The sequence below is a fragment of the Hypanus sabinus genome, chromosome 26, assembly GCF_030144855.1.
Source record: "Hypanus sabinus isolate sHypSab1 chromosome 26, sHypSab1.hap1, whole genome shotgun sequence".
NCBI classification, from domain to species: domain Eukaryota; kingdom Metazoa; phylum Chordata; class Chondrichthyes; order Myliobatiformes; family Dasyatidae; genus Hypanus; species Hypanus sabinus.
This window is the reverse complement of record NC_082731.1, coordinates 18,109,186-18,125,514: the sequence shown is the minus strand read 5'-3', so window position 1 is coordinate 18,125,514 and position 16,329 is coordinate 18,109,186. Positions and strand designations below refer to the sequence as shown.

The following is a 16,329-nucleotide window of genomic DNA, read 5'->3' as shown; positions in this document are numbered from 1 at the left end:
CCTTCACTCCAAACTGCCCTGCCTCTCCTCATGACTCTGCCACTCCAGTCCCAGCAACGTCCTCAGGAATCCTTTCCGTGCCCTCCTGTGGCAGCCAGAACTGGTATGGTTTCGGCAGCAACTTGTATTGTAACACGGAGTCGATGGAGATCCAGGAGCTGCAGAGCGGGAGGGGTCACAAACCACCCACTGGAGGTTCTCAGCGGGGTCCATGAGGCATCGACACTGGGTCTTCGCCCACACCGCCAACTGTCCCTCCCCCCTTCCTCGAGGGAGTGAGCACCCACCTTTGTAATCAGCTGCCTGAGCAGAGAGGAGGGCAAGTGAGCGAGGCGAGGCTCCAGCCCACCACCAGGTAACTCACAAGCTGAGCGGGCTCTTGCTCGTGGACGGCTGACGGTCCCCACGCGCAAAAAACAAATCGAACGGCAAATGAAGGGTAACTATGGAGACGAAGGGCTCAGAGAAGCATAACACAGTTCGGTTTAATGGATTGTTTCTCTCCCTTCACAGTGACATCACTGGCCCCCAGCTGCCACCCGCCTTCCTGCTCCGATGCCCCAGCGTCCATGTCCCCTCCCGGTGCTGGGGTCGGTGAGGGGGGGGGGGGGGTGTACAGCGGACCGAGACAACGTAACCCGAGAAATTAGAAGCTGATGTGCCTCGACATCGAAAGAGGATCCCACAAAACCAGATGCAAACTGTTCTGGCGAGTGCCGTCAAACAAGTGAGGTGGGGGGGTGGTGGGGGGTCTGCAGAGGGAGGCACGTGGTGTGGGATCACAAAGTTAACGTGGGGGGGGGGGGGGGGGACAGGCTTCACCCAACCACCCCCTTGCCCTGCCGTCATCGAGTTCCTCCTCTCAAGGCCAGGACCAGGTGGAGCACGGACCCTCCTTGTATCTTATAGTCCGCTGCTGTTTTCTCATCATTCCTGTTGTGAAAAGGAAATTGCGTTATCAAGGTCCATCCCATTCCTTCTTCATTCTCAGCCGACCTGGATACAACCCCTCCCCGAAATCTGAGCCACTCCAGAGGGTTTAACTGGCGATGAGGAGGCGTACCGGAGATAGAATGGCTGCTTGAGTGCTGTCATAACTACAACCTTGTCCTCAAGATCAGCAAGGCCGTAAGATACAGGAACTGAATCAGGCCATTTGGCCCATCGAGTCTGCTCTACCATTTCATCCTGGCTGACCTATTTTTCCTGTCTGCCCCAATCTCTTGCCTTCTCCCCTGACCAATCAACCTCTGGCTTACATATACATGAACACTTGCGCTCCGTAGCCGCCTGTGATAACAAACTCCACAGGTTAACCACTCTCTGGCTAAAGAAATTCCTTCTCCTCTCCATTCTAAAAGGGCGCCCCCTCTATTGGGAGGCTGTGTCCTCTTGTCTTAGACTCTCCCGCCACAGGACCCAGCCGCTCCACATCCGCTCTATCAAAGCCTTTCACCACTTGACACGTTTCAATTAGGTCACCTCTTATTTTTCTGAGTTCCAGTGAATACAAGCCCAGAGCCATCAAACTCTTTATATGACAAGCCATTCAATCCTGGAATTATCTTCCTGAGCCTCCTTTGAACCCTCTCAGTTTCAGCACATCCTTTCTTAGATAAGGGGTCCAGAACTGCTCACAATACTCCAAGTGAGGCCTCACCAGTGCTTTATAAAGCCTCAACATTACATCCTTGCTTTTATATTCTAGTCTTGAAATGAATGCTAACGTTGCATTTGATCTCAACCTGCAAATTAACCTCTAGGGAATCCGACACAAGGCTCCCAAGTCCCTTTCTGCCTCCGTTCTTTTTGTATTTTCTCTCCATTTAGAAAATAGTCAATCCTTTCATTTCTTCTACCAAAGTGCATGACCATACATTGTATTCCATCTTCCACTTCCTCGTCCATTCTCCTAATTGGTCTAAGTTTTTCTATAGCCTCTCTACTTCCTCAAAATTACCTGCCCCTCCATCTATCTTCTTACCATCTAGTAACTTTGCAATAAAGCCAACAATTCCATCATCCAAATCACTTACAAAAAAAATGTGGTAAGAAGTGGTCCCAACACAGACCCTGCGGAACACAACAAGTCACCGGCAGCCGGCCAGGAAAAGTTCTCTTTGCCTCCTCCCGTTCAGTTTATTCAGGCTAGAATCTTTCCTGTAATATCATGGGCGCATGGCTTGTTAAACAGCCTCATGTATGGCACCTTAGAGCAATAGGCCATTCAGCCCATCGAGTCTGCTCGCCATTCCATCATGGCCGATCCTGGATCCAAGTCAACCCCATACACCTGCCTTCTCACCATATCCTTTGATGCCCTGACCGTTCAGGAAACCATCAACAACAATATACCCATGGACTTGGCCTCTGTGGTAGAGCATTTCAGATTCACTCCTCTCTGGCCAAAAAAAAAATCCTTTTCTAAAAAGTCCTCCCTCAATTTTGAGGCTGTGCCCTGTAGCTCTGGATACCCCCACCATTGGAAACATCCTCTCCACCTCCACCCTATCTAGACCTTTCAACAGTCAGTAAGTTTCAATGACATCTCTACATTGTTCTAAATTCCAGTGTGTACAGGCCCAAAGCTGGCAAAGTTCCATCACAGGCTCAAGCCTCCCCACATCTTCAAAATGGCATCCAGGACATGCCCTCTGTTCATTACTACTATCAGGGAGGAGGTACAGGAGTCTGAAGACCCACTCAACATTTCAGGAACAGCTTCTTCTCCTCCACTATTAGATTTCTAAATGGTCAATGAACCCATGAACACTACCTAACTATCTTGCTGTCTTTTTGCAATATTTATCTATTTCTTCCTGTAACATATAGTATTTTTTAATGTCCAGCACTGTATCTTGGCCCAAAATGTCGACAGTGCTTCTCCCTACAGATGCTGCCTGGCCTGCTGTGTTCCACCAGCATTTTGTGTGTGTTGTTGTTTGAATTTCCAGCATCTGCAGACATAGACACAGTCCTGACGAAGGGTCTCGGCCCGAAATGTCGACAGTGCTTCTCCCTATAGATACTGCCTGGCCTGCTGTGTTCCGCCAGCATTTTGTGTGTGTTGTTGTTAATGTCGACAGTGCTTCTCCCTATAGATGCTGCCTGGCCTGCTGTGTTCCACCAGCATTTTGTGTGTGTTGTTGTTAATGTCGACAGTGCTTCTCCCTACAGATGCTGCCTGGCCTGCTGTGTTCCACCAGCATTTTGTGTGTGTTGTTGTTAATGTTGACAGTGCTTCTCCCCATAGATGCTGCCTGGCCTGCTGTGTTCCACCAGCATTTTGTGTGTGTTGTTGTTAATGTCGACAGTGCTTCTCTCTATAGACGCTGCCTGGCCTGCTGTGTTCCACCAGCATTTTGTGTGTGTTGTTGTTAATGTCGACAGTGCTTCTCCCTATAGATGCTGCCTGGCCTGCTGTGTTTCACCAGCATTTTGTGTGTGTTGTTGTTTGAATTTCCAGCATCTGCAGACATAGACACAGTCCTGACGAAGGGTCTCGGCCTGAAATGTCGACAGTACTTCTCCCTATAGATGCTGCCTGGCCTGCTGTGTTCCACCAACATTTTGTGTGTGTTGTGTGAGTATTTTTTAACGCCCAGCACTGTACTGCAGCCACAAAAGAGAAACGAATTTCATGACACCTGATTCTGACTCTTTCTGCACCCTGGTTATAGGAGGGTGAGCGACTATGCGTGTCCGCCCAACTGTTCAGGCACCCGGTCTTCTCTCCCAAGTTCCCCGCAGCACGAGGTGAGCGCGGACGCGGATCTTCCTCCTCCCAGCCATCACCGTAACCACCCTCCCCGCCATTGTAACCACACCCCCTCCATGCCCCCGAACACTCACATCTGTTTTCCACTGTAGATGAGGCGCTGTTGTTGTGGGGGAATCCCCTCCTTCTCCTCCACGCGCTCTTTAATCCTCTCCACCTGCCCAGCAGAAACAAGCCGCTTGGTTCAGCAGAACAGCATCCACCAACCCCCCCCCACCCATCCACAACCCCACACCAACTCTGGCCTGCCTGGATACAGTCACTGCACCGAAACAGGTCCTTCAGCCCATTACATCCACGCCGGTCCCCTCCCTCCCATCTACACTGCCCCTACTTGCCTGTTTCAGGACCGTTTTGTCTGACTGAAGCCTCACAAACCAGCTCAGCCACGCCAACCGTGATATCTGCCCCCGCCACACAAAACACTCGGAGATGGAGGCAGAGTTAAGATGGAGCTAAATGGCGACTCCTTTGCTTGCATCTTCCAAAACAGCTCTATTTCCATCTTTAATATCTCTATTTTTCCCTTTCAGGGTTCTTTGGGAGACCCTGACCTGGTGATACACACTGACTTCGGTTCTTTGCGGGAACGGGACCCGTTCTCGGGGTTTCAACACCAGCCATTGTTTGGCACGCCAAGGGGCCGGCCTGAGAGGCTGCCTGGTGTTCCAGGATCGGCCGTTCGGCACGCCAAGGGGTCGGCCTGAGAGGCTGCCTGGTGTTCCAGGACCGGCCGTTTGGCACGCCAAGGGGTCGGCCTGAGAGGCTGCCTGGTGTTCCAGGACCGGCCGTTCGGCACGCCAAGGGGCCGGCCTGAGAGGCTGCCTGGTGTTCCAGGACCGGCTGTTCGGCACGCCAAGGGGTCGGCCTGAGAGGCTGCCTGGTGTTCCAGGACCGGCCGTTCGGCACGCCAAGGGGTCGGCCTGAGAGGCTGCCTGGTGTTCCAGGACCGGCCGTTCAAAACGTCAAGGGGTCGGCCTGAGAGGCTGCCTGGTGTTCCAGGACTGGCCGTTCGGCACGCCAAGGGGTCGGCCTGAGAGGCTGCCTGGTGTTCCAGGACCGGCCGTTCGGCACGCCAAGGGGTCGGCCTGAGAGGCTGCCTGGTGTTCCAGGACCGGCCGTTCAAAACGTCAAGGGGTCGGCCTGAGAGGCTGCCTGGTGTTCCAGGACCGGCCGTTCGGCACGCCAAGGGGTCGGCCTGAGAGGCTGCCTGGTGTTCCAGGACTGGCCGTTCGGCACGCCAAGGGGTCGGCCTGAGAGGCTGCCTGGTGTTCCAGGACCGGCCGTTTGGCACGCCAAGGGGTCGGCCTGAGAGGCTGCCTGGTGTTCCAGGACCGGCCGTTAGGCACGCCAAGGGGTCGGCCTGAGAGGCTGCCTGGTGTTCCAGGACCGGCCGTTCGGCACGCCAAGGGGTCGGCCTGAGAGGCTGCCTGGTGTTCCAGGACCGGCCGTTAGGCACGCCAAGGGGTCGGCCTGAGAGGCTGCCTGGTGTTCCAGGACTGGCCGTTCGGCACGCCAAGGGGTCGGCCTGAGAGGCTGCCTGGTGTTCCAGGACCGGCCGTTCGGCACGCCAAGGGGTCGGCCTGAGAGGTGGCCTGGTGTTCCAGGACCGGCCGTTCGGCACGCCAAGGGGTCGGCCTGAGAGGTGGGCTGGTGTTCCAGGACCGGCCGTTCGGCACGCCAAGGGGTCGGCCTGAGAGGCTGCCTGGTGTTCCAGGACCGGCCGTTCGGCACGCCAAGGGGTCGGCCTGAGAGGCTGCCTGGTGTTCCAGGACCGGCCGTTTGGCACGCCAAGGGGTCGGCCTGAGAGGCTGCCTGGTGTTCCAGGACCGGCCGTTCGGCACGCCAAGGGGTCGGCCTGAGAGGCTGCCTGGTGTTCCAGGACCGGCCGTTCGGCACGCCAAGGGGTCGGCCTGAGAGGCTGCCTGGTGTTCCAGGACCGGCCGTTCGGCACGCCAAGGGGTCGGCCTGAGAGGCTGCCTGGTGTTCCAGGACCGGCCGTTCGGCACGCCAAGGGGTCGGCCTGAGAGGCTGCCTGGTGTTCCAGGACCGGCCGTTCGGCACGCCAAGGGGTCGGCCTGAGAGGCTGCCTGGTGTTCCAGGACCGGCCGTTTGGCACGCCAAGGGGTCGGCCTGAGAGGCTGCCTGGTGTTCCAGGACCGGCCGTTCGGCACGCCAAGGGGTCGGCCTGAGAGGCTGCCTGGTGTTCCAGGACCGGCCGTTCGGCACGCCAAGGGGTCGGCCTGAGAGGCTGCCTGGTGTTCCAGGACCGGCCGTTTGGCACGCCAAGGGGTCGGCCTGAGAGGCTGCCTGGTGTTCCAGGACCGGCCGTTCGGCACGCCAAGGGGTCGGCCTGAGAGGCTGCCTGGTGTTCCAGGACCGGCCGTTCGGCACGCCAAGGGGTCGGCCTGAGAGGCTGCCTGGTGTTCCAGGACTGGCCGTTCGGCACGCCAAGGGGTCGGCCTGAGAGGTGGCCTGGTTTTTGCTGTTTGGAAGACTAATATCTCAGGGCTCTGGAGACGGGCAGATCCAGGGTCGGTGTCACAGCCGGAGACTCGCGTGTCATCGGGGAAGCCGGAAAATCTTTCGCTATGGGCCCGAAGACATAAGATCTTTGCAATCTTCTTGTACAGGGCTCGTGAAAAGCAACGAACGGACCTTTTAAGGTCGTAAACCAGCAGGTTGTTATGTCTCCCGGGGGACACCTTCCTCTCCCTTGCCAGGTAGCCGGTGTGCTTTTTGTCTTGCCGGTGTGGTCGGGGGAGTTTGGGGTTCCCACATTTCATTCTTTGGGGCACTTCTCTGTTTTTGTGGATGTTTTGCAAAGAAAAAGAATTTCTGGATGCATATTGTACATATTTCTCTGACATTAAATTGAATCCTTCAACCCATTTCATCCTGTGTTCCCATTCCAGGGCTTCACGGACCCCTCGGTTAACGGCAGGGGCCCATGGCATAAAAGAGGTTGGGAACCCCTGCCCTTTGCCATTCCCATCCTTGCACTAGTACAACTGACTTTAACTGTACCTGCCTCCTACCAGCTCGTTCCACATACCACCCCCCACCTCTCTGGGGAAAAAGACTGACCATCCACCACATCTGTGCCCCGCATAATTTTATCAACCTTTACAAGTTCATCCCTCAGTGTCCAACTCCGCCATTCCATCATGGCAGATTTATTTGCCCTCTCAACCCCTTTCTCCCCGTAACCCTTGACTCCCTTACTCATCGAGGACCTCCCGTCCACTTTAAATATACCTAATGACTTGGTCTCCATCCTCTGGCTAAAGAAATTCGTCAGCTCTGTTCTGAAGGGATGGTCTTGCACTCTGAGGCTGGGTCGTCCGGTCCCAGGCTTAAAGGTCACACCCACTCTACCTAGGCCTTTGCATTGAATACGATAGATTTCAATGCTATAGCCCCTTGTACTTCTGAATTCCAGCAACTCCAGAGCCATCAAACATTCCCCGAACATTAACCCTTTCATTTCCAGGATCATTGTTTTGTGAATCTCCTCTGGACTCTCCGCTTTAGAAGTGAGGCCAAAACTGCTCACAGTATTACTGTCATTTAACCACATACACGTATACTGTCAAACGAGACGTTTCTCCAAGCCAGGGAGTAAAGCACAGTAGTACGTATAACACACAATAACTTGTGAAAGCAAGGATAAAACTTACAGATGAATTACACATAAAGAACATAATTTAAACATTGTAGGGTACGGAACAGATTAACCAGTGACACTTCAAATGCGACAGGAAGTTCTGAAGCCTAACGGCCTGAGGGAAGAAACTGTTTCCCATCCTAATGGCTGAGTTCCTGCAGCATTTTGTGATCGTCCCTCTGGGTTTCCAGCCCCTGCAGAATCTCTTGTGGTTACACAAGGCTTCACGCCTTACCTCAGTACATGTGGCAGTAATAAACGAGTTAGCCGAGATCTCACCTTGTCAGTGGGTTCGATGTCGATTTCAATCTCCTTCCCAGTCAGTGTCTTAAAGGAAAGAAAGAGGGAGGTCAGTGTGAACTAGAGGAGCAGATGTATAGAGATTTCAGCAAGCAAGAGACTTTAACTTCCTCCCTAACACTGACTGGGCCATTGATACTGGAATTTGATTAGCATGTCCAAGAAAACCTCCTTTACGATTACATAGAGGAACCTAGTAGAGAGAACACTCCCGTGCCTCAATGACCTGGAGGACCAAGTTGGCTGGAGTCAGGGCTTTGCGCTTTGGCCCTTCGTCAGGTCACCTATGCCAAACGGGTCAGGGGGCAGAGGCCAGACTAAGAGCGGTCCATCGGTCCTCCAGGTTCAGCTGACTGATCAAAAATTTGTTTCAGAGACCGCAATGAAGAGTCCTTCTTTACAGAGAGGGAGCTGGAGGACCTTCAGCGCTGCCCTAAGTGCCAGCGGTGTAACGGGCAGTAAGTAAATAAAGAGAACACAGAACATTACATTATAGCAGAGTTCAGGCCATTCAGTCCACAATGTTGTGACCACCCTTTAACCTACTCTAAGGCCGAGGAAGGGCGTAACACTGGACCCCTCTGTGGGGAGTGGGGTAGGGCAGTGGTGGAAGTGTCTGTCAGTGAGCAGTCATCATTTTATCATTTTTTAAAATAGCAAAGAGGACTGATACGACTGCCTCACAGATTAAGGCCCCACCAACTCTGGCACAGCAAAGTTTTGGAGCCATTTGCTGGGATCCGCCAGACATTGATCGGATGAGATTGTTTGTAAGGAAAGGAGAATCAGGTTTACTATCACTGGGGCATGTCGTGAAACACGTGGTTTTGCACCAGCAGCGCAACGCAATTCATAATAACAACTATAACTACAGAAAATAGAGTGAGTTCCAATTAATTGGAATTCGGGCCTGTGTTACGCTATCCATTTGGGCCAAAAAGCACTGTTTTTGATCACTTTGTTCATTTACAGACAGAAGAATATGGCAGCATACTCTGGACGAATTCCTCTGTCGATAACTATTCGCAGTTTCATAGTATTTTAGTGGTATTGGTAATGTTCTCTATTTCACTTAGATACATAATCTGTTCCTCAGATTGTTTGTTTTTTGTACTTTTGAACTATCTCCAGAAAACTTCAGGTAATTGGGCCACAATGTACTGATCCCGATGAACTGGAATCCACTGCATGTAAATGTAAAGAAGTAGCACAAAAAGGGGTAGTGTACATGGATTCATTGTTCACTCGGAATTATGATTGCGGAGGGGAAAACCCCGTTCCTGAAACTTTGAGTGTGTGTCTCCAAGCTCTGATGGTAGTAATGAGAAGAGCTTGAGTCCTGTGCGATGTGGGTCCTTAGTGATGGACCTCATACAAACTCTTCTCCCTCCTGCCGTCTGGGAAAAGGCACCGGAGCATTCGGGCTCTCACGACCAGACTATGTAACAGTTTCTTCCCCCAAGCCATCAGACTCCTCAATACCCGGAGCCTGGACTGACACCAACTTACTGTCCTCTACTGTGCCTATTGTATTTATTGTAATGCCTGCAATGTTTTGTGCGCATTATGCAGTTCTGGGTAGGTCTGTAGTCTTGCGTAGTTTTTACGTAGTTCAGTGTAGTTTTTGTATTGTTCCATGTAACACCATGGTCCTGAAAAACGTTGTCTCATTTTTACTATGCACTGTACCAGCAGTTATGGTCGAAGTGACAATAAAAAGTCATTTATTATCATAAATAATAAATGATTATTATTTAATCATTTATAAGTAATATAAAAGACTTGCTGCCTTTCTGAGGCATCGCCTTTTGACAATGTCCTGGTTACCGGGGAGGAGCCGGCTCAGTTTACAACTTTCTGCCAAGTGTGCGCCCTTTCGAAGTGTGACGTCAAGAGTTTCAGGGCCTGTGTGCTCTTTTTAGGATTAAGGCCAGTAGGTTTTGTGAACCCCAGCTGTTGAGAGGTATTGGTGCTGTGGTTCAGGAGGCATTTATTGTGTGTCAACTAGAGAATCTAGTTAATAATGAGGAACAGTTACCACCATGTAGGAGTTACATCAGCTTGAGGAGATTTGGTTTGCCACCAAAGATACTCAAAAACTTCTACAGATGTAGCGTGGAGAGCATTCTGACTGGCTACATCACCGTCTGGCACGGCGGGAAGGGACTACTGCACAGGATCGAAAGAAGCTACAGGAAATTGTAAAACTAGTCAGCTCCTGGGAGTCTGCGTAGCATCCCAGACATCTTCAAGGGGTGGTGCCTCAGGAAGGCAGAGTCCGTCATTATAGACTCCTATCACCCAGGTCATGCCTTGTTCTCATTGCCACCATCAGGGAGGAGGTACAGAAGCCTGAAGGCACACACGCAATGATTCAAGAACAGCTTCATCTCCTCTGCCATTCGATTCCTAAAATGCACATTCAACCCATGAGCACTACCTCACTTCTTTAAAAAGTATTGGATTCATACTGGGGCATCCGCGATGCTGAGAAAGTCGTGAATAGCAGGTTCAGTGAGTTGGCCACACCGCAGGTAAAGGCTGCACAGGCAGAAAGGGAAGGGGTGGCCACTAGACAGTGTAGCAGTAGGCAGGTAGTGCAGCAGTCCCCTGAGGTCATCTCCCTCCTAAACAGATATACTGTTTTGGATACTGTTGGGGGAGATGTCTCATGAGGGGAAGGCAGCAGCAGCCAAGCTCATTGCACCATGGGTGGCTCTGCAGCACAGGAGGGAAGGAAAAGGAGTGGGAGAGCTATAGTGATAGGGGATTCGATTGTAAGGGGAATAGGTAGGCGTTTCTGCAGCCGCAAACGAGACTCCAGGATGGTATGTTGCCTCCCTGATGCAAGGGTCAAGGATGTCTCTGAGCGGCTGCAGGACATTCTGGTGGAAGGGTGAACAGCCAGTGGTCGTGGTGCACATAAGTACCAACGATATAGGTAAAAAAAACGGGATGAGGTCCTACAAGGTGAATTTAGGGAGTTAGGAGATAATCTAAAAAGTAGGACCACAAAGGTAATAATCTCTGGATTACTACCAGTGCCACGTGCTAGTCAGAGTAGAAATAGGAGGATATTTCAGTTGAATACATGGCTTAAAAAATGGTGCAAGGGGGAGGGATTCAAATTTCTGGGGCATTGGAACCAGTTCTGGGGGAGGTGGGACCGGTATAAACAGGACGGTCTGCACCTGGGCTGGACTGGAACCAATGTCCTAGGGGGAGCATTTGCTACTGCTGTTCAGGAGGCTTTAAACTAATGTGGCAGGGGGATGGGAACAAGTGCAGTGAGACAGAGGGGTGTAAAATGAGGGTAGAAGCAAAAAGTAGTAAGGTGAAAAGTAAAAGTGGCAGGCAGGCAAATCCAGGGCTAAAAGCAAAAAGAGCCACTTTTCAACATAATTGTATAAGGGCTAAGAGTGTTGTAAAAACAAGCCTGAAGGCTTTGTGTGTCAATGCGAGGAGCATTTGTAACAAGGTGGATGAATTGAATGTGCAGATAGTTATTAATGAATATGATATAGTTGGGATCACAGAGACATGGCTCCAGGGTGACCAAGGATGGGAGCTCAACATCCAGGGATATTCAATATTCAGGAGGGATAGACAGGAAAGAAAAGGAGGTGGGGAAGCATTGCTGGTTAGAGAGAAGATTAACGCAATAAAAAGGAAGGACATTAGCCTGGAGGATGTGGAATCGATATGGGTAGAGCTGCATAACACTAAGGGGCAGAAAACGCTGGTGGGAGTTGTGTACAGGCCACCTAACAGTAGTAGTGAGGTTGGATGGCATTAAACAGGAAATCAGAAATGTGTGCAATAAAGGAACAGTAGTTATAATGGGTGACTTCAATCTACATATAGATTGGGTGAACCAAATTGGTAAGGGTGCTGAGGAAGAGGATTTCTTGGAATGTATGCGGGATGGTTTTCTTAACCAACATGTCAAGGAACCAACTAGAAAGCAGGCCATTCTAGATTGGTTATTGAGCAATGAGGAAGGGTTAGTTAGCAATCTTGTTGTGCGAGGCCCCTTGGGTAAGAGTGACCATAATATGGTGGAATTCTTCATTAAGATGGAGAGTGATATAGTTAATTCAGAAACAAAGATCCTGAACTTAAAAAAGGGTAACTTTGCAGGTATGAGACGTGAATTAGCTAAGATAGACTGGCAAATGATACTTAAAGAGTTGACGGTGGAATGCAATGGCAAGCATTTAAAGATCGCATGGATGAACTACAACAATTGTTTATCCCACTTTGGCAAAAGAATAAACCAGGGAAGGTAGTGCACCCGTGGCTGACAAGGGAAATTAGGGATAGTATCAAGTCCAAAGAAGAAACATATAAATTAGCAAAAGAAAGCGGCACACCTGAGGACTGGGGGAAATTCAGAGACCAGCAGAGGAGAACAAAGGGCTTAATTAGGAAAGGGAAAAAAGATTGTGAGAGAAAGCTGGCAGGGAACATAAAAACTGACTGTAAAAGCTTTTATAGATACGTGAAAAGAAAAAGATTGGTCAAGACAAATGTAGGTCCCTTACAGTCAGAAACAGGTGAATTGATCATAGGGAACAGAGACATGGCAGACCAATTGAATAACTACTTTGGTTCTGTCTTCACTAAGGAGGACATAAATAATCTTCCGGAAATAGTAAGGGACCGAGGGTCTAGTGAGATGGAGGAACTGAGGGAAATACATGTTAGTAGGGAAGTGGTGTTAGGTAAATTGAAGGGATTAAAGGCAGATAAATCCCCAGGGCCAGATGGTCTGCATCCCAGAGTGCTTAAGGAAGTAGCCCAAGAAATAGTGGATGCATTAGTGATAATTTTTCAAAACTCCTTAGATTCTGGATTAGTTCCTGAGGATTGGAGGGTGGCTAATGTAACCCCACTTTTTAAAAAAGGAGGGAGAGAGAAACCGGGGAATTATAGACCCATTAGTCTGACATCGGTGGTGGGGAAAATGCTAGAGTTGGTTATCAAAGATGTGATAACAGCACATTTGGAAAGAGGTGAAATCATCGGACAAAGTCAGCATGGATTTGTGAAAGGAAAGTCACGTCTGACGAATCTTACAGAATTTTTTGAAGATGTAACTAGTAGACTGGATGGGGAGAACCAGTGGATGTGGTATATTTAGATTTTCAAAAGGCTTTTGACAAGGTCCCACACAGGAGATTAGTGTGCAAACTTAAAGCACACAGTATTGGGGGTATAGTAATGATGTGGATAGAGAATTGGTTGGCAGACAGGAAGCAAAGAGTGGGAGTAAACTGGACCTTTTCGGAATGGCAGGCAGTGACTAGTGGGGTACCGCAAGGCTCAGTGCTGGGACCCCAGTTGTTTACAATATATATTAATGATTTAGACGAGAGAATTAAATGCAGCATCTCCAAGTTTGCGGATGACACAAAGCTGGGCGGCGGTGTTAGCTGTGAGGAGGATGCTAAGAGGATGCAGGGTGACTTGGATAGGTTAGGTGAGTGGGCAAATTCATGGCAGATGCAATTTAATGTGGATAAATGTGAGGTTATCCACTTTGGTTGCAAGAACAGGAAAACAGATTATTATCTGAACGGTGACCGATTAGGAAAAGGGGAGATGCAACGAGACCTGGGTATCATTGTACACCAGTCATTGAAGGTGGGCATGCAGGTACAGCAGGCGGTGAAAAAGGCAAATGGTATGTTGGCATTCATAGCAAAAGGATTTGAGTACAGGAGCAGGGAGGTTCTACTGCAGTTGTACAAGGCCTTGGTGAGACCGCATCTAGAATATTGTGTGCAGTTTTGGTCCCCTAATCTGAGGAAAGACATTCTTGTCATAGCGAGAGTACAAAGAAGGTTCACCAGTTTGATTCCTGGGATGGCAGGACTTTCATATGAAGAAACACTGGATCAACTAGGTTTATACTCACTGGAATTTAGAAGATTGAGGGGGGGATCTTATTGAAGTGTATAAAATTCTAAAGGGATTGGACAGGCTAGATGCAGGAAGATTGTTTCTGATGTTGGGGAAGTCCATAACGAGGGGTCACAGTTTAAGGATAAAGGGGAAGCCTTTTAGGACCGAGATGAGGAAAAACAGAGTGGTGAATCTGTGGAATTCTCTGCCACAGGAAACAGTTGAGGCCGGTTCTTTGGCTATATTTAAGAGGGAGTTAGATATGGCCCTTGTGGCTAAAGGGATCGGGGGTATGGAGAGAAAGCAGGTACAGGGTTCTGAGCTGGATGATCAGCCATGATCATACCGAATGGCGGTGCAGGCTCGAAGGGCCAAATGGCCTACTCCTGCACCTATTTTCTATGTTTCTATGACCATTTTTGCACTATTTTAAATTTAACTATTATATAGACTTACTATAATTGATTTAATATTTTCCATATTTATCAGATATTTCATTGAACTGCTGCTGTTAAGTTAACAAATTCCACAACATATGCCATTGATAATAAACCTCATTCTGATTCCTCAACCATCAGGCTCTTGAACCAAAGGGGAGAACTTTTCTTGCCCCATTGTTGAAATGTTCCCACAACCTACACACTCACTTCCAAGGACTCTTCATCTCATGCCCTCGATATTTATTGCTTATTTATTTATTTTTTTATTATTATTTCCTTCCATTTATATTTACACAGTTTGTTGAAAACCAAGTTGATACGATTTTTTAATCGATTCTATTATGGATCTACTGAGTATGCCTGCAAGAAAATGAATCTCGGGGTGTATACGATGACATACATGTACTTCGATAATAAATTTACTTTGAATGTCAGATCGCTTTATGACTGCAAGTGTAGGAATCCATTTGAGAGAAGTGAGAAGGGCAAAAAAATTAGCATAGCCGTTTGCATGTGGAGCCAAAGGAAACGGGAGAGATTTCTAAGGAATACTTTTCTTCAGTTTTTATTGAAGAGAAAAAGATGGAAGCTGAGGAAACGGAGGGGGGGGGAGGGAATTGAAAGGTGTTGTCTTGAACCACGCACGATGTAGCAGCAAGAACTACTGGATGCCTTAAGGTGGACAAATTCGCCAAGCCACACCGGTGGGGACTTGAGAAGAAATTCTGGAAGTCGTTGCTCCCTCTCTGGGCACGAGTGCGAGTTTCTAGAGGACTGGAGAGCAGCTAATGTGGTGCCAATGTTCAAAAAGGATAGAACAAACAAGCCAGGAGATGACAGGCTGGTGAGTCTGACATCGGTGGTGGGTGAATTGCTGCAGGGGGTGGGATCCAGCAACAATTGGAGAAAAAAACGTCTGATTCGGGACAGTCAGCACGGCTTCCTGAGTGGAAAGTAACGCCTGACAAAGCTCTTGGCATTCTCTGAGCATGTAACCAAGAGGGGAGACGAGGGTAGGGGCATGGATGTTGCTGAAGTAGATTTTTAGCCCCACATGACAAGCTAATTTGGAAGGTCAGATTGCATGGGATCCGGGAGGAGATAACGGATTGGATCTACAATTGGTTTAGTGGATGGTTGAAGATTGTCTTTCTGGCTGGAGTCCCACATTGAGAAGTGTGCCAGAAGTTGATACTGGGGCCTTTGTTGTTTGTAATTTACACAATGTTTTTTTATGAAAATATAGAAAGCATTGATAATAGGCTTGTATACGATACTAAAACAGATAGATTGTTTAGGTTAAAAAAAAATTAAGACAGATCTTGATCATCCGGTTATTTGGGCTGTGGATTAAAAACTGGCTTTCCATCCACACTAGTTCTGCATTTTGAGAGATCAGACCAGGATAGGACTTGATGGAAGTCCCGATCCCCATCCATAGATGCTGCCTGACCTGCCAGGCTCCTCTAGCATATTGTGTGTACTGCTTTGGATTTCCACCACCTGCAGCACCTCTTGCGTCTCGAGTCGGACTTACACCGCGAATGATAGGGCCATGGGGAGTGTTATAGTCAGAGACAGACCGAGGAATGCACGTGCAGAGCTTGATGAAGTGGCGCCTCAGTGAGATTGGCCCTGAGTTCGGGGCCCAGGGAGTTATTGCTGAGGCCACACGATGAGTACTGCATCGTACTGATTATCCTGTATTGAACACACTGTATTATTTATCACTGGGCAGGCAGGCTGCTGATACCTGGGATAGGGATCATGGGGGTGGGGGGAATGCGGGATTACAGGGCGATGGGGAGGCATTAAGTGAATGAACTTAGAGCCGGGGTGGGGACACCCAGCCGAGGGTGCATCTGCTAGGGGGACGGAGGAGAGGGTAGTGGGGGCCACGGCCAGGCTCAGGAAAGGGGGGGGGTGGGAAGGGTGGATCAGCGAGGGGGGTATCGGCCCCACCGCCCCGCTCTCACCTTCACTTTAATCAGCATCCTCGCCTCTCTCGGTTCGCCGCCGCCGTCTCCGCGCTGAGGTCATTAACATCCGGGGTCGCACCGCCCGCCGCCAGCCAATCGCCGTGCGCTCTCGCCCTGTTTCTCGGCCCCCCTCCGCCGCAACCAATCACAAGCCGGCGCCCGCCCCGGATCAGCCAATTGCGACGCTGGAATGTGTCTCGACGCCGGTTCCCCCCCCCCCGACACCGAGCCTCCCTTCGGCCAATCCAACCAGGGCTT

At 49.9% G+C, this 16,329-nt stretch overlaps 1 protein-coding gene across 1 annotated transcript; it reads right to left on the bottom strand.

Annotated features, from left to right (window-relative positions):
* Positions 1–460: 460 nt before the first annotated feature.
* On the bottom strand, positions 461–16,178 carry nedd8l (NEDD8 ubiquitin like modifier, like). The gene is made up of 4 exons (XM_059951493.1): positions 16,069–16,178; positions 7,725–7,772; positions 3,853–3,935; positions 461–933 (listed from the first exon to the last, which is right to left on the bottom strand). Exons 1-4 carry the CDS (start codon positions 16,084–16,086, stop codon positions 846–848), a joined length of 237 nt encoding a protein of 78 aa, XP_059807476.1. The 5' UTR covers positions 16,087–16,178; the 3' UTR covers positions 461–845.
* Positions 16,179–16,329: the final 151 nt, after the last annotated feature.